Source organism: Schistocerca piceifrons, chromosome 1, assembly GCF_021461385.2.
Source record: "Schistocerca piceifrons isolate TAMUIC-IGC-003096 chromosome 1, iqSchPice1.1, whole genome shotgun sequence".
In the NCBI taxonomy this organism is placed as follows: domain Eukaryota; kingdom Metazoa; phylum Arthropoda; class Insecta; order Orthoptera; family Acrididae; genus Schistocerca; species Schistocerca piceifrons.
The window spans coordinates 839,857,635-839,883,806 of NC_060138.1; the positions used below are offsets into that span (position 1 = coordinate 839,857,635).

General features: G+C 38.4%; 1 protein-coding gene across 1 annotated transcript in view; it reads right to left on the minus strand.

Moving 5' to 3' along the window:
* Positions 1–26,172, minus strand: part of LOC124775575 (beta-glucuronidase-like) — a 132,897-nt gene that overhangs the window by 53,446 nt on the left and 53,279 nt on the right. Inside the window, exons 4-7 of the mRNA XM_047250409.1 lie at positions 25,499–25,644; positions 19,106–19,299; positions 17,787–17,933; positions 14,676–14,848 (exon numbers count right to left, since the gene is read on the minus strand). Of these exons, the coding sequence (XP_047106365.1) occupies positions 14,676–14,848; positions 17,787–17,933; positions 19,106–19,299; positions 25,499–25,644 (660 nt within the window). The remainder of the gene's footprint in view (positions 1–14,675; positions 14,849–17,786; positions 17,934–19,105; positions 19,300–25,498; positions 25,645–26,172) is intronic.

Here is a 26,172-nt window from a genome sequence, read left to right on the forward strand (position 1 = left end):
TTAACGACATGTAAAGCATCTGAACATACTTTATCCGCCACTACCTCTGCCTCTGGTGTTGACCCTTCTGTCGAGGAAGACGTTGGTAACACCGAGCTCTTCATTTTCTCTTCGCTGTGCCACATTTCATAATATTGTTCTAGCTTTAAACAAAGGGATAAATTGAACTGTCTCATACTTTTGGTTAATCAACGTACTCAGTGCTTAAAAGACAACAGTCTAATGGTTTTGTTAAAGGCACGATAAAAACTGTAGTGGTGTATAGTTTTGAATAAGTTCTTTTAGAAGGAAATCTCATTTCACTGTTGGCAACAAAAATGCTCTGAGCACTCGATCTTCTCTGTCTGCCCTACAAAAGACAGCGTGAAGTAATATTTAGGGTAAATAATGTAATGTAATATCAATCATCGGGTTTTTTTCGGTTTTGAGTTCTTTTTAAACTAGCTTTCTTAGTGCGAATGCCGGTTTTGCCGCGAATTTCATACTATTATACCGCGTTATTTACTTAAAATCTGTAATTGTTTGCTGCTGTTATAGAACTGGAACCAGTCAGTGGGAGTGGCTAGTACATCGACTACTTCTGCTGAAAATCCTTTTGATATTTCTTATGTGGTAGGAAAAGTACTCAGTGACGAGGAAAAGTATAAACATCTGACAGAGTCTTCAGAAAACCTCGTAGTGGGGGCAAGCATTCTGTGGCTCTAAGGTCTTTAGACATTCGTCCACTTTGCAAATACAAAAAGACACTAGAAATCTTCAGAAACTGTTCTGCTACAGATTACCACAAAATGACAGTTTTAAAAAGCACATTTCAGAAGTTCATAAAAACCCTGAATAAGCTGTAAATAATTTAATCGAAATTGAGAAAGTGAAAATGATTATATCAAACAGAGAGCGGCTGATTCATATAGTAAAGACTATCATATTATGTGGTCGAGAAAACATACTGTTAAGAGGTCACCGAGATGAAATCAGCCAAGGAAAATTTCGAGTTCTTTTAAATTTTAGCATTGCCTCAGGTGATACGTCTCTCCAAAAACATGTAGAGATAGCGCCAAAAAATGCTACATATCTGAGCAAAACAACTCAGAGTCAGCTGATTGATTGTTGCCATTCTGTCATTATGAAAAACGTACACGACAAAGTCAAAGAAGCAAAATGTTATGCTGTTCTTGGCGATGAAACAACGGATTCCAGTGGCACGGAACAACTCTGTGTGATGGAGGTGCCAACATGTCTGGAAAGGTCAGTGCGAATAAATCAGTTCCAACCGCTAGCGACTTACATGCGTTGTGCGGCACATAAACTAAACCTAGCTATCGCGAGAGCCTGCAGCTTGCCTAGTATTCGCAATATGATGGGAGTTGTAAGTCGTGCTACTAATGTCGTGCGCAAGCCAGCAAAAAGATTGAAACTTATCAAACGAGCTATCCTTGAAAAACGCCCAGAAGCGAAAAGAGTTAAAGTTACAAAGTGTTACTGATACACACTGGCTTGAAAAGCATGATCCACTTTTTCAATTCAAAGAGCTCTTTGACTTTATCGTACAGCTCCTTGAAGAAATGGACAGAACTTCTCCGTCATCGGAAAGTGAAAGTCTTCTGGCTTCTATTCAACGATATGACTTTGTCTTAACTTTGACGGCAACCGCCGATGTATTTGAAATTACCGTTTCGCTTTCACGGCAACTTCAGTCTGTTGAATTAGATCTCAACCTTTGCTATGAGATGGTAGGCAGTGTAATAAGAACACTGGAACGATACAGAGAAACGAAATATGAAGAAATTTTCCAAGAGGCGTGTCATATCGTACAACCTTTGCACATCCCAATGCAGTCACCCAGAATCGCCAAAAGTTCTGCTCTTCACTCAAATAATGAAGCACCTGATGCTAAGGAATACTACAGGCAAAATAAACCTTTAATACATACACACGCTTTTTGCTTGATGCAGCATTTCTTTCTTTTCTGTTCTTTCGAGTTCGAGAATAATGTCATGTCGTGTTTTGTTTCAGATTGAATGTATTCCTTTCTTTCATCGATTTTGTATTGGGACAGTTGAGGAGTCGCTTTTCGAGAGCAGAGCACTCTTCAATTCTCGACCTGTTCACCCTTATACCAAGTTCCATCGTAAAAACAGAAAATCTGAGCTCTTTAGTGGCAGCTGCACGTGTTTACAGCAGCGACTTGCCTCATCCTCTCTCGTTATCGGGAGAAATAACTCTTTGGAAGGAAGTCTGGAGAGACAGGGAACATCCTCCCCAAACAACAGCAGAGGCACAACAAGAGACAAATTAATTTTTCCCTAATATAAAAATTCTTTTACAAATTATCGCTGCATTACCAGTATCTACTTGTGGTGTGGAGCGTAGCTTCTCTTCGCTTGAACTGATAAAAGTCGTGCCTTCGTACGACATTGACGGATGACAGGTTGAATGGTTTGGCTGCCATGTATATACATCGAGATATATCTGGCTACCTACAACCTGTCGAAGTCATTGAAGAATTTGCAAAGCGTTATCCGAGAAGACTCGCTATGCGTTAAATGAGCAAAATAAAATTATGTGTGCGTTTTAGTGTATTAATGTTTACCTTGAGAAAGCCTACGCTCAGCTGGGTCAAGCCCCTCCCAAAACAAAATCCTGGATCGGCCACTGGAAATATGCATGGGTGAGCTCACATGAGAAAGCATAAGAAGAGTAAATATATGGAACAATTTGCCAGGAAATGTCAGAAAGTGTCGCCAGATTTAAATATCTCATCCACAAATGTTACAATGTCCAAGTATACGGAAAGTAAGACAGTGATAAAAGGGAAATTATTGTACATTGATTAATTGTGAACAATTGTATTTCAATACTTCCTACATCTTCATACAAACTCTGCAAATCAGTGTGAACCACAGACCAGATGTTAGCATTGTACTATACATGTCACAGTTACTGCTTGTTCCATTCACATAAGGTACTCTTAAGTTATTATTTCTGCATAAGTCCTAGTGCATATCCTTGTGTGAGTTGGCCTGCTCATGTAATTTTTCCTCCGCCAGAAGCACCATGTCATTTGACTGTGTTTGAATCCATATTTAATTCCTGCAGTAGCTGTCGTGCAAGCAGAGTTTCTAGCCTTAACAGGAAGCTGCGATAGGGTAGTAGAATACATGTGGCGTGCACATGCGGGATTTTTACGTTAGAGAGTCCCTTCCCTTGAGATCAGAGATGAAATGCCTGCAAAAATCGAAGTTACAACAGCCATAACAATCCCAGATAATGCTCATCCTCGCAGATCGGATATAAAAAACGATTTTCAAGTACAACGTCTGACATGTATAGGAATATACATAATGGATGTACGAGTCCAGATCGAAGAGGCATGGTTGACGACATATGGAAGTTTGCGTGTGGCCGTACGTCGTGCACAGATATCCAAATGGTAAGGCGGGTTCGAGTATCAGTCCGCCACAAATTTTCATTGTCGTCTTTCCATTCTACAGCTGATGGTTGTCATTATTTGCAAATGCGAATGCATTTACAGGATACAGAAAAGGTTAGTATGATATTAGTAAACTGCAGGACCATCCAAGGAAGAGTCTTAGAATTAGTACTGCTTATTGAAGGTTATAATGCCCAGACAGTATTAGGAACAGAAGGTTGGTTCACACTGGAAGTGGCAAGCAACGAAATCGTAAGTTCAAATCGGAATATTTATTATAAAGATAGGTTACTCACCTCGAAGAAAACTATTGACACACAGTCAACATGGGTTTAGAAAACATCGTTCCTGTGAAACACAACTAGCTCTTTATTCACATGAAGTGTTGAGTGCTATTGACTAGGTGTTATAGATCGATCTCGTATTTCTGGATTTTCGGAAGGCTTTTGACACTGTACCACACAAGCGGCTCGTATTCAAATTGCGTGCTTATGGAATATCGTCTCAGTTATGTGACTGGATTTGTGATTTCCTGTCAGAGAGGTCACAGTTCGTAGTGATTTACGGAAAGTCATCGTGTAAAACAGAAGTGATTTCTGGCGTTCCTTATCTATATAAACGATTTGGAGACAATCTGAGCAGCCGCCTTCGGTTGTTTGCAAATGACGCTGTCGTTTATCGACTAATAAAGTCATCAGAAGATCAAAACAAACGGTAAAACGATTTAGAAGAAAATATCTGAATGGTGCGAAAAGTGGCAATTGACCCTGAATAACGAAAAGTGTGAGGTCATCCACATAAGTGCTAAAAGGAACTCATTAAACTTTGCTTACACGATAAATCAGTCAAATCTAAAAGCCGTAAATTCAACTAAATACCTAGGTATTACAATTACGAACAACTTAAATTGGAAGGAACACACAGAAAATGTTGGGAAGGCTAACCAAAGACTACGTTTCATTGGCAGGACACTTAGAAAATATTACAGACCTGCTAAGGAGACTGCCTACACTACGCTTGTCCGTCCTCTTTTAGAATACTACTGCGCGGTGTGCGATCCTTACCAGATAGGACTGACGGAGTACATCGAAAAAGTTCAAAGAAAGGCAGCACGTTTTGTATTATCGCGAAATATGGGAGAGAGTGTCACAGAAATGATACAGGATTTGGGCTGGAAATCGTTAAAAGAAAGGCGTTTTTCGTTGCGACGGAATCTTCTCACGAAATTCCAATCACCCACTTTCTCCTCCGAATGCGAAAATATTTCGTTGACACCGACCTACATAGGAAAGATCACCACGATAAAATAAGGGAAATAAGAGCTCGTACGGAAAGATATAGGTGTTCATTCTTAACGCGCGCCATACGAGATAGGAATAACAGAGAATTGTGAAGGTGGTTCGACGAACCCTTTGCCAGGCACTTAAATGTGATTTGCAGAGTATCCATGTAGATGTAGAATGGTGGCGGCGTATTTGTTTTATTAAAGAACTTGATAATATCTATCAAGGTTATCATGGATTCCGAATGAGAATTTATGTGGATGAAGTTAATCACCAGAGGTCAGTCAAAAATGGTAATCGTATGCTCCTATAGACCACGAGGGTCAGGAGCTGTTGTGGTAGAGTGTTTCAGAGAGAACTTGCAGAATATCATTAATAATTTTCATCTTCGTGTTGTTGTAATTGAGGGGGAGGGGGGACTCCAACTTGCCAGATATAGATTAAGAAAGTCATGCTATCACAACCGGTGCCAGAGACAGGGTTTTGTGTGACATTATTATGAATGTCTTGTCTGAAAATTACTTCGAGCAAATAGCTAGAGAACCAACTTTTGGAAGCAACATCTTAGACCTCCCAGCAACAAACGGGCCGGAACTTACCAAATCAGTAAACGTAGAGGAAGGTAGTGATCATAAGGCTGTGATAGCAACTATTACTACGGGTTTTACAAGGAATGTTAAGAAAGGGAGGAAGATATAATCGCATACGGTAGCAAGAGTGACAGAATATAAATTGCAGAGTGTCTGAGTAGTCAGCATCAAATACTTAGTGATGAGGACGAGAATGTGGACCACAAATAGGGAAAAATTCAAAAGCATCATTCAATATACCTTAGACGGGTATAATCCAAGCAAGGTGCAGTGAAACAAGCAACGTTGCTCCTTTTTTACCATTAAAAAAGAGATCGGTAGCACACCATTTTCTTCACATTACGGCTACATTTCCCAATTTAGACCAAATCAGGTATACAAACAAACACTAACGACTTTGTCAGAGGTAGGAAATATAATCCATACCATAATGAAACCAGTTTTATCACATAATAGAAAAATACCATGTCTCTGTAAATTAATTTCTCTACAATTATTGTATTTATGTTCAGAGGAAAAGTAGAATGTATTATAATATTATTTAAATGTTTATTAGCATACACAAACTAAAGGTATTTTTTCACAACGGCGTTTATATTTCTAACTCGTATCTACTACACATCAGTTCAAAGATCGAGTAATGTCCAAATGTGACTAGCTAAAATTAAAGACATAAAAATTCCAATTCTTCTTATGTTTTCAGTTATCGGCTTTATTATAAAAACTAAATACAACTAACCAAACAATTCCAAGAATCGAAGCTATTAAAACACAATTGTTGGCTTGTCAGTCGGTCAGAGAGAGACGTCAGTGGTGGAGGCTAGTAGCTTGTTATGCTTTGATGCTTAGCAACGTTGCTCAACAAACTATGTTTTTATAAATTCTAATTGATACACAGCAGTAGTGAGGAGATGGCATGGCTTTCTCAAATAAACAAATGGAAAATATCTTTTGTCCAGTTTAATAATCAAACAACCTACCGCCCAACATTTGAAAATAGCTGGAGAAAGCAGAAGCAGATCAGCGCACCAGCTAGATAAGTACCAGAATTCAAATTCTTAAACTGAATGTATTCCTCTCGTCATAACTACAAGCGCTGACAAGTAAACAGATGTACTGTCATTGTTGTCAGATGGGCTAGCCGCCAATCTAATACCACAGTCTTAAAATTATCTTAGACTGTGCTGATACTTTTTGCATATGAGAGGGGTTTACAAAGATCTTAGGGGATGTGAAAGACTCGCCATGGTTTAATAGCTGTATTAGAAAGCTGCTACATACACGAAGGGAGTTTCACCACAGATATAACGGAAGTCAAAACCGAGCTGACAAACAAAAGCTGAGCCAAGAAAAAGAGAGAGTATGAAGAACAATGAGAGAACCGTTCAGTAACTTTGAAAGTAAGATTTTGTCTACCTTTCTTTAGTCTTATGTAAAATCAGTAAGCAGTTCGAAATCTATTCACTCACTCAGTGACCATACTGATACCGAAACGGGAGACAACAGAAAGAAGGCCAATATACTGAATTCGGTATTTCAAAACTGTTTCGCTGTGGAGGATTGTAACACAATCCCATCTTTCAAATACGAATGTGAAAATGGTAGACATTTAGATAACGCTTCACAGAATTGCTATCAGACCAATTGTGTGATTGGACTGAAGAGTTCCTAGATAACAGAACGCAGCATGTCATTCTCAATGGAGAGAAGTCTTCCGAAGTAAGAGTGATTTCATGTGTGTCGTAGGACCGTTGCTATTCACAATACCCATAAATGACCTTGTGGATGACATCGGAAGTTCACTGAGGCGTTTTGCAGATGATGCTGTGATATATCGAGAGGTTGTAACAATGGAAAATTGTACTGAAATGCAGGAGGATCTGCAGCGAATTGACGCATGGTGCAGGGAATGGCAATTGAATCTCTATGTAGACAAGTGTAATGTGCTGCGAATACATAGAAAGAAAGATCCCTTATCATTTAGCTACAATATAGCAAGTCAGCAACCTGAAGCAGTTAATTCCATAAATTATCTGGGAGTACGCATTGGGAGTGATTTAAAATGGAATGATCATATAAAGTTGGTCGTCGGTAAAGCAGATGCCAGACTGAGATTCACTGGAAGAATCCTATGGAAATGCAATATGAAAACAAAGGAAGTAGGTTACAGCACGCTTGTTCGCCCACTGCTTGAATACTGCCCAGCGGTGTGGGATCCGCAGCAGATGGGGTTGATAGAAGAGATAGAGAAGATCCAATGGAGAGCAGCGCGCTTCGTTGCAGGATCATTTAGTAATCGCGAAAGCGTTACGGAGATGATAGATAAACTCCAGTGGAAGACTCTGCAGGAGAGACGCTCAGTAGCTCGGTACGGGCTTTTGTTGAAGTTTCGAGAACATACCTTCACTGAGGAGTCATGCAGTATATTGCTCCCTCCTACGTATATCTCGCGAAGAGACCATGAGGATAAAATCAGAGAGATTAGAGCCCACACAGAGGCATACCGACAATCTTTCTTTCCATGAACAATGCGAGACTGGAACAGAAGAGAGAACCGATAGAGGTACTCAAGGTACCCTCCGCCACACACCGTCAGGTGGCTTGCGGAGTATGGATGTAGATGTATATGTAGATGTGGTGGAAAGGCATCAGGACCAGATGAGATATATAAGATTCCACGAAGATTATGTGATAGAACTTGCTCCCCTTCTAGCAACAGTTATCACAGATTTCTGAAGCAACAAAGGGTACCTGGTGATGGGAAAAAAGAGCAGTAGGACAAATACATATAATTATAAGCCTGTATTGTTGACATCAATCTGTTATAGAATTATGGAACATGTTCTAAGCTCAAGAATTATAACGTTTTTGGAGAACGAAAATCTCCCCTATGAAAATCAATGCGGATTCTGCAAACAGAGATCTTGCAAAATCAGCTCACGCTGTTCCTCCGTGAGTTGCATAGTGGTGTATACAATGATACTCATGTTGATGCCGTATTCATTGACTTCAGGAAGAGTTATAAAAGCGTCCCACACTGCTGATTAGTGAAAAAAATGAGCTTATCGAGCGTCACATCAGATTTTTGACCGGATTCAAGACTTCCTTGCAGGTAGAATTTACCATATCACCGTTAACTGGTCAAAATCGGTAAGTGTAAAGGTAATTTCTAGAGTACCCCAAGGAAGTGTGCTGCAACCATTACTTGCTGCCATGTATATGTAATAGAAAGCGTTGGAAGCTCATTAAGACTTTGCAGATGACGTGGTTGTCTATAGAAGATTAAATTAGCGATGCCAGAAGACAGTATCAATTTGTAGAATGACTTGCAGTGGATTGATAAGTGGTACAGGCTCTGGCAGTTTCCCCTGAACGTGTTATATTGCGCATACACAGGAAAACAAATCCTCCATAATACAAATACACTTTGGATGACAAACTGCTACCACTGAATGTCTAGGAGTAACTACCCGGAGCGATTAAGTAGAATGGCCACATATAACACATAACAGGAAAAGCAGATGCCAGACTGAGATTCATAAGAAGAATCTTATGGAAATGTAACTCATCCACAAAGGAAGTGGCTTATAAGGTACTTGTTAAATGGATTCTTGAGTGCTGTTCATCAAACGGGATTCTTACCATGTATGACATGTAGAGAAGATCCAACAAAGTGCTTTTCATCATGGAATTGTTAGTTCGCGTGAGAACATTACAGAGATGCTCAACAAACTCCAGTGGAAGACATTGCAAGAGAGGCATTGTGCATCATGGAGAGATTTGCTATTGATATTTCGAGAGAACACTTTCCAGGAAGAGTCAGACAACATGTTACTTCCTCCCACATGCACCTTACAAAAAGACCATGACGAGAAAAGTAAAAAAAAAATTGGAGCTAATACATAGGGTTACTGACAATCATTCTTCCCATGGGCCATTCGCGAGTGGAATGAGGAAGTGGAGGATCATTTAATGATATCAGAAGTTCCTTCCGCCACACACCATCAGTTATGATGCCGATCGACGTGAAAGACTGAGTGTTTAAATGCCTCAGCGCACGCTATTATCAGTCTGATCATATCTTTGTGGTCCCTGGGGGAGTGACAGGTTGAAGCCTGAAATATAATGCTAGTTTTTCCACGACTGTTTATTCGACCTTAGTAATCAGCTTTTCCTGAGATAATTGGTATTTACTCTTAAGTGACTGTTAAATAAAATTCCGAAAAGCCCAACTTATGTTCTGCCACGAATCACACAAATCTTTGATGATTCGTCCTACCCTTCTTTTTATAAATTTAAGATACCACATTATATTTCAACCCAGAATATTCTACAACAGATGGAAATCAGTGTTCCCGTAGATCCTTTCTGATGCCCTCCATGTACGCAGGTGTGACCTGTGCTTTCTCCCAGTCACTGGGCACAGTTTTGTACGAGGGATCTGTGGTATATTACAGCTAAAATAGGAGCTAACTCATCTGCAAATTCTCTGCAGAATTTGACACGATTCCATCAGGTCCTGGAGCCTTGGAAGCAGTAGGAAGAGGTACCGTATTTACTCAAGTATAAGATAACCCTGAACATACGACGACCCCCTTTTTTTTAAGAGCCTCCTTTAGAAAAATTTATTTTTCAACATATTCTGACAAATAAAAATTACAAGCTGCGATTGATGTAATGAATCTATCCACAAAGTTGAACATTACACGCATTCTAAATTTATGCCATTTATTGATGGTCTTCATTTTGATAATACAGAGAGAAAAAAGTTAACAAAAAGAAATTGTTTACACTAATTTTTATCTTCATTGCCTTTTTTGTTTACTTAGCCTGTCGTCTATGGTATCGCTATTTTTCATCATCATTGGCGTCATCTTAACAGGACAGCTGTGAAAGTTATTTCTCCATGGTCACAAATATGTGGCTGTTTCCACCGATCGTGTCGCAATTTCTGAGGTTTTGGTTACTGTGGGGCTCAAAAAGTTGCTTTTTTTTTATCGAAACACAGTGGATTTCGCCTCTATGCTGACGCGAGGACGTTATGTCTCTTGCTCCCAAACATATCGTCTGCTCGCGCTCTCTCATTGGCTGTGTAGAACCAGCAGCTAAACTATCCCCAATCGTTCCCGTCATACCTCACAGTGAGCGTCGACAAATAAGTACACCCATGTCTAGACTTTTAGCGTCACTTGCAGACGTATTTGCTATTGTTGAGTGTTTGTCCAGTTTTGAGTTCAACCTGATTCCGAGTGCAAATGGATTCAGGCAAACCAATTTGATTATGGTAGATGTTAATAAAATGCCAAAGTACGCAGTGTACTCGTATATTCTCATTGTTGGCTGAACGGCAAAATTTCTGCCTGCTCAACACTCCCCTCTGTGCACCTCATCGTAGTTCACAGCCAAGGTGCGTCACAGTCCCCCCTCCAGCTTTCAGTAGTGCTGTGCTTGAGCAACAGTGAAACATGGACGGAAATGTCTTCGAGAGTGGAGGTCGTAGGTAGAAACAACTACTACATAAATAAAAGATCGGAGTCACTATTCAGTCCGATTCTCAGATTTTATCTCCACAACAGGATATTCCGCTGTAACTTACTCTCGTGACAACAGTTACCGTCAGTTGAATATGATTTATTTCTTTTGTTAGACTTTTCATCTGAATGTCGTCAGGTTGTTCTAAAGCTAATTGAAAGCTAGTGATGATTTTCGCCAGTATTCTAACACGTGTACCCCAACCGACTTTCTCATTTGTAACCCGCTTGGTAAACCGTTAGTTTCTCATAACTAAATAAAATTTAGTAATTGTTTTTGAAGAGCAAGATTTTCGTCTTTAAATGTTACTTTAACTGAAAAAGCAGCATAATGTGTGTATACTATATCCATACATGTATGAGAACATGTATTGCACACCTGTTCAAATACAACAAAACTTTTTAAGTTTATGAAATTTAATGTTATTTCCTCCTGTGCTTCGCAAAATTGTCATTTTTAAGAAGAATATTTATTGTTGTAGTGGCTAGATCGTAGTTACTCGTTTACCAATTGAATTAGCGCCACGAGTTAAATGTCATGTGGCTTTTAGAGCGACGTCGATAGTGTATTGAGCGCTTTTGCGTATCGGAATATCTCGAGCGTTTGCGACAGTAACATTGTTTCAAATGTCGTATGCTTAAGGATTGTTCGAAATAACAAATAAATATGTACGAAACCACAATAGCCAAAATTTCACCTGTAAATGTAAAACGACCCCTATACGAATCTTTTAATCCATGTAAGAACGTCGACTTCAGCAGCAATAGTTTAATCCACCAATATAAGACGACCACTTGTTTTTCGAATGTCGAATTTGGGAAAAAAAAGCCTCGTTTTGATCAGGTAAATATGATATATTACGTGAGATATTCATTTTATGTTCAAGACATTGAGAATATCAATATTTATGAATTAATAAAAATGCTCCATTTAAGAAAACTATGGTATATTACTTCTAGATGAAATTAAGTATGGAGTTGCACGAAATTAACAAATCAAAAAATAAAATTAATATAATTTTTTTAATAGAATGGTAGGGGATCAGATTAAAAAATATGTAGCAGATATAGTTAATAGTCTATTTCTGTCTAAGGCTGACAAAATTGATTTGCGATGGAAAGGGGGGGGATCAAAATTAAAGACAAATTATTGGAAAATTTAACTAACAATTTTTTACTTCCTTTCTAAAATAAGGGAAACACTCAGTTTCTAAAGAGTGCAATTATATTACGTGGTTGACAATATGGTAAAAAAAAGTAAAGGTGTACACAGCCCTGAAATTGGTCAGTGTTTTACTAGGCATGGCCCTATTGGAGGTGATACAGCCTTGCATTCCTCTGGGCTTTAAATTAACTTAACCAACCAGTTACAGTAGGAGCTATAGTTTAAATGTAAATTCTGAACCATCATACAGCTTGGTATTTTTCATATGTGCAAATAACTTCTGGAGGCAAAAGAAGCAATAAGTGATAAGCATAATACTTTGCCTCTGAATTGAAATGTGGACCTTCAGATTTTTAGTCTGTCACTTACAACATTGATAACACTATACTGCACGAAAATGAAATGGCTCAGTGATAGTAGGATTAGACAAATATAGAGTACTTCAATAATTCAAGATTATTTCCAAGATAGATTAATGTTAAACATTTTTAAGAGGGCACATCCTGATGACAGCTAAAACTGGAAAAGTGATATTGTGAATTTCATAAAAGATTCTGACTGAGTTACTTTTGTCATCAGAATTACTGAAAGTAACTGTTGACAACATGTTTCATATGGTAAGCCATATGAAACATGTTGTCAACAGTTAATTGTAACTCAAAAAACAGTAACATGTTACATTCATTAATATGACAGTTGACAGAGAAATGACTTTGACTATTCAGGACAGAAAGTGGTGAATTATTTAGCCAAAAACAAAAATCTTTCATGGTTTACCCATGTGCCACTGCATTCTGCCAGCTGGACACACATTGCAAGGATTAAATTTCGGCTGGTGGACGAGGATGAAGTAGCGGTTGCGTCAGGTAGACTGGAGCATATCCACCTCCTACATGCTTCTCAAAATCCACAAACCCAACAATCCTGGATGCCCAATTGTAACTTGTTGTTCTGCTCCTACTAAAAGATTTTCCACTCTGGTTGAGAACACTTCCAACCAATTGTCTGAAAACCAGCCTCTCACATCAAAGTTCTTTCATCCACACCTCTTTATCCTGTGAATCCCTAGTTGTCACTCTTGATGCCACTTCCCTATACACTCACATGTCTCGTGTCCATGGCCTTGCCACTATTGTACACTAGCTCTCCCAATGTGTTTTTGACTCCAAACCCACTACTTCATTCCTCATTCACCCTGCCAAATCCTCACACACAACTAATTCTCCTTTGAGGGGAACAGATTTCGTGTGCCATATTCTCACCACCCCCAAGAATCAGCAGTGAAGTAGCACACCCCTCGTCACCCAACATCACCCTGGACTGGAACAAATGAACCATATCCTTCAACAGAACTTCGGTCCAGAAATGAGGGACATCCCAAAGAAGATCCTTCCCATCCTGAAGTGATATTCCATTGCCCATCCAACCTAACAACATCGAGGTCCACACCTGATCCACTCCCATTCCCAATTCCTTTCCACAGGGATAATATCCCTTGGTAGATCCAGGTGCAAGTCCTACCCGTCCTAGGTGCTCCACTTCCTTCTTCAGTCCTCTAACAGGCTTATCCTGTCACATCAGAGACAGGGCCACCTGTGAAAGCAGCCACACCATATATCAACTCTGGTGCAATCACTGCACAGCTTGTTACATCAGTATGACAACCAACCAACCGTCCACATAGCTGTTTCACAACTCAGGTCATCTGGATCCTTCCCTCCACCACCAGCCTTTCAAGACTACATGGATGGGGAGCTATCCTTAAAGATATCCCTTGCTCTCGTAGCACTCCTGACCCACTGTTCCCATATCTTCTCACTGACAGTTTCTCACTCATTTGCCCTGTCACCCCCTCCCACCCCACATCACCTTTGTTGTGCACTGTACCCCACTAGCTTCACTATCTGTGTACCACATGCCTGCCCATGGATATGTGACCCCTCCCTTCCTCATTCCTAGCCAGCGTACATGCCCCCTCTCAATGTGTTAGCTACCCACCCCGAAGCACTCCTCCTGCCTCCCATCTTTTTCTCCCGTACCCACGTCACCTGACACAGCCACCACCTCATCCTAACCTGCTTGTCGAAATGCAATCCTGGCGTTGTGTGTACAGCTGATATTAAGTGTGTGTCTGTGGGGGGGGGGGGGGGGGGGCTGTGCCCTTTTGCTTTTGTGTGTACCTTTTGACAAGCCAATGCTTTTGCTATTCAGTGAATGGTCCCCTTTACCCACAAAATATTTACATTTTGCCATAACATTCCTACATATATTAATCTAAAAGGCACTCATGTGAATGGGCACTATATTGCCACATTTTTCACCCAGAAATTTTGGTACTGTTGAGAACTAACTAGAAGGTTTCGCATCATAATGCGACCTCATAATTGTGATGTGGAGCGTGCAGATAAGTAAGAGACTTTGACTGACCTAGAAATCAGCAAGTCAATCACCTTTTAATATTGGGTATGTAGTTATCATAACATGCAGAATTGGATTCTCATGAGTAGGATGTTTGGCCAAGCTTTCATATTGAACCTAACTGTGTTACTGAGTTACACATTATAGTGGTTAATAAGTGCAGCCCTTTTTACAGTATAACTTATCTGCCATGAAAACAGTTATAAAATTTTACTTCAATCCATATTTAATGAAGTTCTCATATAATGTAACACTCACTCAATGTTGAGGCCAGGAGATTCATCAATAATCATAATTCCTTGTTGGTCAGCAAAGTCCATGGTCTCCTCAGCATAAGGATAATGTGATGTTCTGTATGCATTGGCTCCCACCCATTTCAGTAGGCTGTGATCTCGAGAAACCATAGGAAGATTTAAGCCCCTACCAAAAACCTGGAACCATTTCAGTTTGTTCAATACAGTCACTGAAACACGCAGTGTTGTAAAAGATTACTTTTTAGTTATATAAATCTGTGTTATAATTTTTTTAATCAGATTTAAATGGATACAAATAAGCCCAGACTTACCTGACTAAGAGTAATTTTTCCATAGCTCTTTCTAAATCATTTCCTGTTATCAATGTATACAGCAGCATTTAGGTTTGCATTAGAAGTTAAAGAAATCTAGATGATTTTGTGTTCTTTCATTATTTTAAGAGTTCATCCTTGTAACTGTTTAAAGTATTCCTTCTAAGGCTATAATATGTATTATTTCCTCAAATTCTATAAACTGTTCTTTGGATCAAGATTATTGTCTACTAATATTTTAGCATGGCATCTAAAGGTCCAACTCTGTCACATTAATAGCATCATAATCAGTGGGCCACCTAATTTTGCACTTTAGCTTAGTTTATCTTTGATCACACTATCATTAAATTTTAGCACTCTATGTAAAGCTGTGTCAAGAAAGAGAGAGATATTGTGAAAGAGCAGCTCAGTATCAGCTCAATGAGATGTGGAACTAATTTATTGTATAGTAGTAGATAAGCAGAGAATGATTATAAAACACATAGGAGGAAAAAATATTATTCTGATAGCAAGTAAGACCTGAGTAGTAGCACAATAAAATGTTTACTTGGGGGTAATAATGTTACACTTTTATCTATATTCGGCAACATGCAGTAAGCAATCTGCACTGTTAATAAGAAACTGAAAACCTAAAACCTCCAAAAAATGACATTTCTCTTAATTCATCACCATTTTCTTTCAAGAATTAGGCTGAATAAGCTGTTCTAGTGTCCCAACATTTCCTCGTTCTATGAGGTCTTTCTCATCAGTAAATTGAAATCACCAAGCTTTCACTACATGCTAGTTAGGACACACACTCATTAGATGATGAATACAGAATTTTCTTTTTTCCATTTTGATATCCATTACAATATATATCTTCAATTCTTACACCTTTATTCCTTGATTTCTTTTTCCACAATTCTTGCACTATGCTCCAAAGTATTTCTGTTAATAAAAGTTCCAAGTTTTTTCTTTCATCAGCAAACTTGGGATGGTCATTGTTTTGGAGAATTTTATTCTCATTTCTTTCTTTTGCTCTTAAGGAATTTTTGTTTTGCCCACATATCTAATGGTTGTTATTGCTTTCTTTCTTTTTTACATTCAGCCACTAATGTTAGGCATGCAACCTAGAAGGCTAGCAAGTTTGTTTTGTTTTTAGGTTTCATCAGTTGATAATCTTCGTAAATTAGGCATAATTTATGTAAGATATAGCCCTTTGTAAATAAGTTTAATTTTTTGTATTTGTGTTTATAATGCAGTACTGAAGATTATGTCAGAATTTAAAGAAAATCTTAATATTTTCTTTCACTTGTTCAAGATATCAGATGTCCAAATATTAAAAATATTGATGGGCATGACGAGCAGTCCTTTTCAAACTTAAAATATAAAAATGAAAATTCAATAAATGTGCTGTCTGAAACAGAAGAAATGTGTATACTGACTGGTCAGTGAATGGTGGATAATCACAGCATGACTTACAGAAAAATTAAGAATCTAGCTCTCAAAATTGGCAGTATACCAGTCAAAGAAGGAACTGTCAGTCCCAAAATCTGTAAGTCTACTGTTAGTTTTTTCCTTTGTGTTTTTGTGGCTTCTGTTTTATAACAGTTATGAACATTGATGTTTCCATAATAATCATCACTTCATGTTCTCAGTTGAGTAATTGGTAAAAGTCTAGAATAGGACCAGTGGCATACTTACACATTTCATGCAGGAATATTGTCAGTGGTTACCTTGAGGTATGATGGGAACAAAAGAAGATGTGTCAGCTGTTTGTGTTACATAGCCAATGAGAGAGCAGCAGGCAGGCGAACAATGTTTTGAAGTAATACATTCAGAAGAAAGAGTGAAACATTGCTGTTAATAAGGATTATAAATTTAACTGCTCCTTCTTTGAGTCATAGCTGTTTAAACTGTGCTAGTATTTGCAAACCAAGGACAGCATCACAACTGTAGATATATTCGAAAAAGCAGTGTAATGTTTCTCTGTTCTTTGTTGCTATGCAGTCAATTTGCAGGAGCGCACTGAGTGAATGGATCAATGTTCTTTAATTAAATCCTGGGCAAGAAAGGTGGATGAATGTTTTTTAATTAAATCGTGGGAGGAGGTAGGGGATCAATGTTTTTTAATTAAATCTTAGAAGAAGGTTGGTGGATCAGTGTTTATTAATATATTGAATGTGCAGCTCTATTATCAATAAACATGGACCTACTTGCCTTCTGTAATGCTTTAATTAAAAAACTTTGATCTGCTTACTCAGTGCGCTCACGCAGATTGATTGCATATTCATTTAACCACCACATTTGATACATTTTTGTGTCTGTGCAATGGATCCATGAGACATGCACCAACGTCAGTCCCTTTACAACTCTTGCTTTCACAATCAAAATATTTTTCTTAAAACTCACTAATACACTAAAAAACAGCAAACAAGACAATGGTTTCAATTTTGGAGCTAGAAATACATTGTCTCTCTTCTCACCTCTCATTGTTTATGTCAAAGAATCATCCCATTGGCTACATGAAATAGACACATTGCCAACCTATGAACAGTAAACAAGCACCGCCATAACTGCCACTGACTCTGATCTAGACTTTAGCCGAGTTTTCCATTAAATAAAATAGAGCTCTTAGCTGAAGTTCATTATATACTGTAAACAGTTCCATGTCTGATACTGCAGCCATTAACATATCTAACAGGCTGTTAATTTTTTATCAGTAAACGTGGAAAATCATGGAATTCGACTATCTTCAGTTCTAAATTTCTCTAATAAATGTTCTTAGAATCAACTATTTTCTTTGAATTTGACTGCAGACTCACATCAGAATCCTCATGTCTTCCAAACCCTCTGAGATATACAGGCTTGTCATTGATAAGAAGTGAGGTGTTGTCCCACCTCAGTCGACGTATTCCCACAGGGAGTCTGTAAATGTCTTCTGTGCCCAGATCTACTGATGTCACATTCACCTGTGGGGGAAAAGATAAATGTATTGCAATCTTGTGAGTTCTCTTCACTAACAAAATATAAAATGCTCATCACACATACACACTGAAATCACAGTTTAACAATTCTCCCTCACCCATCCGCCCATGTACCAATGTCAGTGTACAACATTAATGCACAGAAATCTGTATGACTACTATAATGAATCAGGTACTCATCTAGATAAATGGCCACCACCAAACTGTGACCAAAAGCCAACTATGCTAACAACTTATGGACCATCATCAGTGGATGCTTCACAAGCTTTTTTGAAATGTACAGGTGGCAACTCTCCCTGCAATATATACTTCATTTTTGCAAGCCTCTAGCCTCAAAGATATTTCCCACTGTCCCATACTTCTGTATGCCTATACCCCATCTCCAGGTACCACCAGTACACTCTTGTCCACATATTACTTTTTTATACGTGTGTGTGTGTGTATGTGTGTGTGTGTGTGTGTGTGTGTGTGTGTGTGTAAAGATTGCATGTCATCATCAACAGAAAAAATATCACTGGTGAAGACAATGAAAACGAAGGAAAATATAAAATACAGCAAACTTAAATACTGCAAATCTACTTATTTACACACAAAGAAACTTTCAGAGAAAAATATTATTGAAACTAATTTATGCTGCTGATCAAGCTACGCCTTGTTTTTGTTTAGACCAGTTTATTAAATCAAGAAATGCCAAGAGTGCAAATAATGAGCAATAATTTTGAACTAATATCCTTCTTCATGGCAGTATGTATACTTGTTGTAGTATTATGAAGTACCAAATTAAGACAAGTACCATAGCCACTTCACAATTTCACAAATCTTTGCCATGTCATGTGTTAAGTAGATACACACATTGCAGTCATTCTACCGTTAGTATATGATATTTTCTCTACTTTCTCTATCCAAGGAAAGAAGTCCTTGAGCTGTCTGTTCTGATTTTTATTTTTTATTTGCTAAGCTGTTTCTGGCATGAAATAACCAAACAAATAGGTAACACACTACACTACAAAGAACAGTTCTCTCTTCAAATAAACTCTATAAAGTACTGATATCTTTGTGTTCCATTACTGTCATGTAGCATCTTATCACCTCATGATTAATACAAGAAGTCCACTATATTTCACATTTAACTAATTGTGAGAGGCTTTGACATTTACCTTCAAAGTATACAAGTACCCAGGATTACTGTTCATTAGATATGGCCACCAAGCATTTGCATTGATCACTGTCAGCTCTCCTGAGAAACCTGTTCCTGTAGCAACTACAGATCCATTGGCATCCAGTAGTTCAACCTCACATTGTGGTGTAACTGTCAGCTGGCCACCAGAAACAACGATATAGTTCAGAACACCTATTAACACAGCACAAAAAATTAAGCTGAAAAGCATGTCAATGACTGAAAATAATTAATACAACAACAAAAATCCTGGGTAAAATGGAAGCAGTGATATCAACCATTCACAATACAGCAATGAAGTTCAGCAAGAGCCACAAATAAGGTCTTCATTGCTGTAGCTCAGCTGTCAGAATTTGTACAAACTGTGCCAAACATGTACTGTTACTCTCCCAAAGTTTTGCCCCATTTGTGTTGCATCATAGGTCCTATGGGGCATCACATTTTAATCTTTGCTGAAATACACCTTGAAAGATGTACAACCTACGAGGAAAGTGTATCAAATGAAACTTGTTGAAGATGAAGGGGTTCAAAAGTGGCAGCCTAGATGGTATTTTGATTGGTAAAAATGAGATTTTTATTATTTAAAAGGGAAACTGCACTTTTTATTATTAATATTCTACAGCAAAAACTAAACAACTTTTGCTTGAAATTTATTTTCACTGCTCTGCTAAATGGTGATGTTATTGTTGAAAATAGGCTAAACTTAATTTTTAACAGGAACCCCCATTGTAACTGCTATATAAATCATATATCTATAAAAACAAACTTTTGTGAAACTGTATCTGTTAAAATACTGCTCATTGAATTAACCTTGCCCAATTTAACCACAAGAAGTTCACAAAAGAATATTTCATGCCTCATGATCACTTGACATTTCATGCATCATGACCACTTGACAATATTTATTTTTTCTGGTTCTTGAGATAACTTAATGCTTCTACATAGACTGAAAGAGGACATACCGTATGAAGAAGGGAGAGATGGTGGTGGGCAGGGTATAAGGAGATTGGAGAGGAAGACTGACTGATTGATTGATTGATTCATTTCTTTGTTAATCTGAGAAACAATTTAAATTTTATGGATTTCACAATTCAAATCATTGAACAATTAACAGCCAATATTTGATAATGAACGAGAGAGAGGGAAATGGGGGAAGGGAGGGGGCTGTTTGTGTGTGAACTGAATGCAAGCATTATTGCCAAGTTACAGTTATTGACACTTTTTTTATGACTGTCTGCTGTTCCACACCAGTTTGATTTGGTGGATAGTTCACTTTTTGTCACACTTTTTGTCACACTTCATACCTATATTTTGTTCTAATGCTTCAAAAATATGAACCATGAATGAATGGAATTAAGACTTTCATGATGGGTTGTCTTAATTGCTGATGAACTATTTTACTCTCTGTGGTTTAGTCAGCTACATAAATTTCTCTTGATTATTTCACAAGTGTCTTCGTAATCTGTGTGAGATACAAACTGCCAAAATGCACATTCCAGCCATATGGAAGGATGCTTTAAATAAGACAATTGGACTTACTGCACATGATAATGGGTAATAGTGGTAAAAACTTTTATCATATTCTACTTCCATCATTTTAATTTAGCCTCAGGAAGTGGAGTGAGCAGTTACGTAAGTTACTCATCAGTCCTTGTGGCCAGTTACCCCATGCTATTACACTGAGCTAGGGGCACCACCACAGTATTACTGAGCGAGGGACACCAACTTTCTGTGACAAGGCAGCCAATGGGAGGACCAGGTGCCATCACATGAGATACGCAAGAGGGTTTGCGAGTTAGCAGCCACGACACCAGGCTGCTCTCTTGCCTCTTGCCTGCCAGTTTCCTTACCCTCAGGACATGTCCACCAGTCCTTTCTATTGAGAGCAAAATTCTGTTTCCAGACCATGCGTGGTTCACTCTGCAGCTTTAGCCAGTTTCTGTGAATACTGTACCCATTAGTGGATGTTATTGGAAATGATACCCACATTCCTCTGAATCCTAGCATTTTTCATTTTACATGCAGGATGTCCGCCTGAGCTCCTGATACCATCCTGATCATGTGCATCATCACAGGTTGTATAAAAACAATTCCACAACAAAGGTACACTTTCTCATTACCATTTCTCCTCCAAACCACAAGAGTGATATTGCTGCAGTACAGAATAAAAGACCGGTTCGAAAGGACAAATCTCATACATTGCCACTTGGTTGCCAGCATTTTTGTGTGAGACACATTAGGAACAGTTTTTATAAAAACTTCTATTCATCATTAGTCTGTGATGCCATAGTCTGCATTCGAGCTGTGGAACACAAACTAGGCAATATCAGTAATGTGAGTGCCACCATTACCATCAGAGCATGAACAGCCATGGCACACATCAAAATCGCCAGAAGGATGTGTGCATGTGATGACAGATCCAAGGACAGCCTGAGAAGATCAAGTATCTCGATGTATTCAACTGGCTGTCACTGTGTTGAAGATAAGATCATCACAGTTAAAATTATCTAATGATTGCAACTGGAAATGCTGTGAGTGGGCCTGTGTACTGAGTAAACAACATTTCTGTGAGTAGTTTAATCTGGCGGTGTTTACTAATTTTTTGCTTCAGTTTTATTTTGTGTAATTTAATCTAGTGATGTTTGTTATTGGTTTTTATACCGTTCTGCCTTCTATTCTTCCTTATGGTGATTTTTAAGCAACTCTCAGTCCTTATTTTAGTGTAACAAGTATCCAAAACATGATACTAAACTTTGCTCATGTTCATGGTGTGAATAATGAAGACATACATAACACTAAACTGACAATATTAACATATCTTGCAGTAGAACTACCTTTCTATGAGAAATACTTTACTCCTTATTGTAATAGTAACACTGAGAAATCCAGCACAAATTACATGCAGCTGAAGTAATAGAATGATTGCTATTCTCTCTACCAGTACTGCACTAAGGTACTAGAAGAATACACTGATTGTATTTAATGGGCTGCTCAACTGTATTGCTTGTTACCTCTTCTGACCGAAACTGTCCCTGCTTTAATTACTCCTTTCTGATATCTTCCATGTCATAATTACATTTGGTTTAGCCTACTTCAAGTCTTTAGTCTTTCATTCACAAAACTCCATCCAAAGGTCCTGGTATGCATCTCAGTGCCAACTGACCACCATGACACCCTCTGTTAATGGTGTCATTGGATGCGGTGTAGAGGGACATGTTGTCAGCACACCGCTTTCATGACCGTTGTCAGTTTTTATGACCTAGAGTTTCTCCTAATCAGTTGACATCATTAGGCTGAGTGTACCGTCTTTCGGTCCTCCCACCAAAGAAAAATCCTGGCAGTTCCAGTAACTGATCGTAGAACATCAGCTTAGCAGTCATCCACAGTGATCACACAAGTACAGAGGCAGACATTCTTTCATTCAGTTTAGTAAATTATACACTGTTAATCTGGTATCCTCCATTCTTTTGTCCAAGTTAGGAATAGTCTCACTACACACTCTTCAGTGTGCTCTAGTCATCATTCATTATTTTTTAATGTATAGATGGTAGTATGGAATAACACCTGTCACCTTATATCATGTATTCTTTTGCACTCCATGTTGTTGTTGTTGTTGTTGTTATTGTTGTGATGGTGGTGGTCTTCAGTCCAAAGACTGGTTTGATGAAGCTCTCCATGCTACTCTATTCTGTGCAAGCCTCTTCATCTCTGAATAACTATTGCAACCTACATCCTTCAGATTCTGCTTAGTGTATTCATCTCTTGGTCTCCTTCTATAGTTTTTAACCTCCACACTTCCCTCCAGTACTAAATTGGTGATTGCTTGATGCCTCAGAACATGACCTATCAACCGATCCCTTCATCTAGTCAAGTTGTGCCACAAATTTCTCTTCTCCCCAATTCTATTCAGTACCCCCTCATTAGTTATGTGTTCTACGCATCTAATCTTCTGCATTCTTCTGTAGCACCACATTTCCAAAGCTTCTGTTCTCTTCTTCTGTTCTCTTATTGTCCACGTTTCACTTCCATACATGGCTACACTCCATACAAATACATTCAGGAAAGGCTTCCTGACACTTAACTCTATACTCATGGTAAACAGATTTCTCTTTTTCAGAAACACTTTCCTTGCCATAACCACCGCGCAGGATTAGCCAAGCGGTCTAAGGCGCTGCAGTCATGGACTGTGCGGCTGGTCCCGGTGGAGGTTCGAGTCCTCCCTCGGGCATGTGTGTGTGTGTTTGTCCTTAGGATAATTTAGGTTAAGTAGTGTGTAATTTTAGGGACTGATGACCTTCATAAGATTTCACACACATTTTCTTGCCATAGCCAGTCTACATTTTATATCCTCCCTACTTCGACAATCATCAGTTATTTTGCTTTGCAAATAGTAAAATTTTTTACCACATTAAGTGTCTCATTTCCTAATCTAATTCCCTCAGCATCACTTGATGTAATTTGACCACATTCCATTATCCTCATTTTGCTTTTGTTGATGTTCATCTTATATACTCCTTTCAAGACACTGTCCATTCTGTTCAGCTGCTCTTCCAGGTCCTTTGCTCTCTCTGACATAATTACAATGTCGTCGGCAAACCTCAAAGTTTTTATTTCTTCTCCATGGATTAATTCCTATTCCAAATTTTCCTTTACTGCTTGCTCAATATACAGATTGAATAACATCAGGGATAGGCTACAACCCTGTCTCACTCCCTTCTCAACCCCTGCTCCCCTTTCGTGGCCCTCAACTCTTATAACTGCCATCTGGTTTCTGTAAAAATTGTAAATTGCCTTTCGCTCCCTATATATTACCCCTGTCATCTTTAGAATTTGAAAGAGAGTGTTCCAGTCAACATTGTCAAAAGTTTTCTCTAAGTCTGCAAATGCTAGAAATGTAGGTTTGCCTTTCCTTAACGTATCCTCTAATCCAAGTCATAGGGTCAGTATTGTCTCGTGTCTTCCAACATTTCTACGGAATCAAAACTGATCTTCCCCAAAGTTGGCTCCTACCAGTTTTTTCATTCATCTGTAAAGAATTCATGTTAGCATTTTGCAACCATGGCTTATTAAACTGATAGTTTGGTAATATTCACACCTGTCAGCACTTGCTTTCTTTGGAATTATTATGTTCTCCTTGAAGTCACAGAGTATTTCGCCTATCCCATACATCCTGCTGACCAGGTGGTAGAGTTTTTTCAGGGCTGGTCTCCCAAGGCTATCAGTAGTTCTAATGGAATGTTGTCTACTCCCAGGATCTTGCTTCTACTCAGGTCTTTCAGTACTCTGTCAAACTCATCATGCAGTATCATATCTCTCATTTCATCTTCATCTACACCCTCTTCCAATTCCATAGTATTGCCCTCCAGTACATCGGCCTTGTATAAACCATCTATGTACTCCTTCCACCTTTCTGCTTCCCTTCTTTGCTTAGAACTGGTTGCCATCTGAGCTCTTGATATTCATACAAGTGGTTCTCTTTTCTCCAAAGTTATCTCTAATTTTCCTGTGAATAGTATCTATCTTCCCCTAGTGATATACACCTCTACATACTTAAATTTGTCCTCTAGCCATCCCTGATGAGTCATTTTGCACTTCCTGTCCATCTCATTTTTGAGATGTTTGTATTTCTTTCGGCCTGCCTCATTTACCGCATTTTTATATTTTCTCCTTTCATCAATTAAATTCAGTATCTTTTCTGTTACCCAGGGAGTATCTATAGGCCTCATCTTTTTGCCTACTTGATCCTCTGCTGCCTTCACTGTTTCATCTCTCAAAACTATGCATTCTTCTTCTACAGTATTACTTTCCGCCATCTTATCAGTCATTCCCTAAAGCTCTCTCTGAAACTGTCTACAGCCTCTGGTTCCTTCAGTTTATCCAGGTCCCATTTCCTTAAATTACCACCTTTTTGCAGTTTCTTCAGTTTTAATCTACAGTCCATAACCAATAAATTGTGGTCAGAGTCCACATCTGCTCTTGGAAATGTCTTAAAATTTAAAAACTGGTTCCTAAATCTGTGTCTTACCATTATATAATCTGCCTGAAATCTTCCAATGTTTCCAGGCCTCTTCCATGTATACAACCTTCTTTTATGATTCTTAAACCAAGTGTTAGCTATGATTAAGTTATGTTATGGGCAAAATTCTACAAGGCAGCTTCCTCATTTATTCCTTACTCCCAGTCCATATTCACCTACTACTTCTCCACTCCATGTACAGGTTTAAAATTTTCAGTTTTCTTTAGGCTCTTTGTGAATAAAATCGGGAAAATTTCTACTGTTGCTTTCTTAAAAAAATACCATACATTAATGTGCCAGTAGTTTCACAGAATAGTCTTTTTGTGAGCAGAAACAATATTAAACCTAAAAACATACCAGTTCCATCAGCTGAATAGTCTGTAGTGATAGTGATGTCATCTATGTAGACTTCTGGTGTTGTGTAGAGGACAACAGAGCGATGAATGCCAGCGTAATTGAAGAAGTCGAATGTGAAGGTCAAGTATGTGATGTTACCATTTCCCCTGCACAGGAATAATATTTGTATTTCAAGCGTTATTCACAGCTTCAGCATTTCACATGAACAATTTGGAAAACAGCACTCCACTGTTTTTAATGTACAATACTACATTATTGTCTAATCACAGATACAATTAATAAACTAACATAGGCCTAACATATGATTAGCAACTTCAAGTTTCTTTATGATTTAACTTAATTACAATGATTAGCATTTATAATTCATAAGTCTCATAGCTACAAGAGACAGCTGTTACTAGTATTACAATGCTCCTCTGTAGGCAGTCCAGCACAGGAAGCTTTTTCTTGACAATTCCTCAGATAGGCTAAAGCTAGGGAACAACTCACTGAAGCCTTGTCTTTTGTTTTGAAACTGACTTGTGGATTATGGCATGCTATCTGTAACTAGATTGAACATCTGTACAAAGTGGTGAAAAATAAAATAAAAAAACTGAAGATCAGTAGATAGGATGGATCTATTTAGATGTCAGTATTTAGCACCAATACAAAACACTTGGCCACACGTCTAAGTA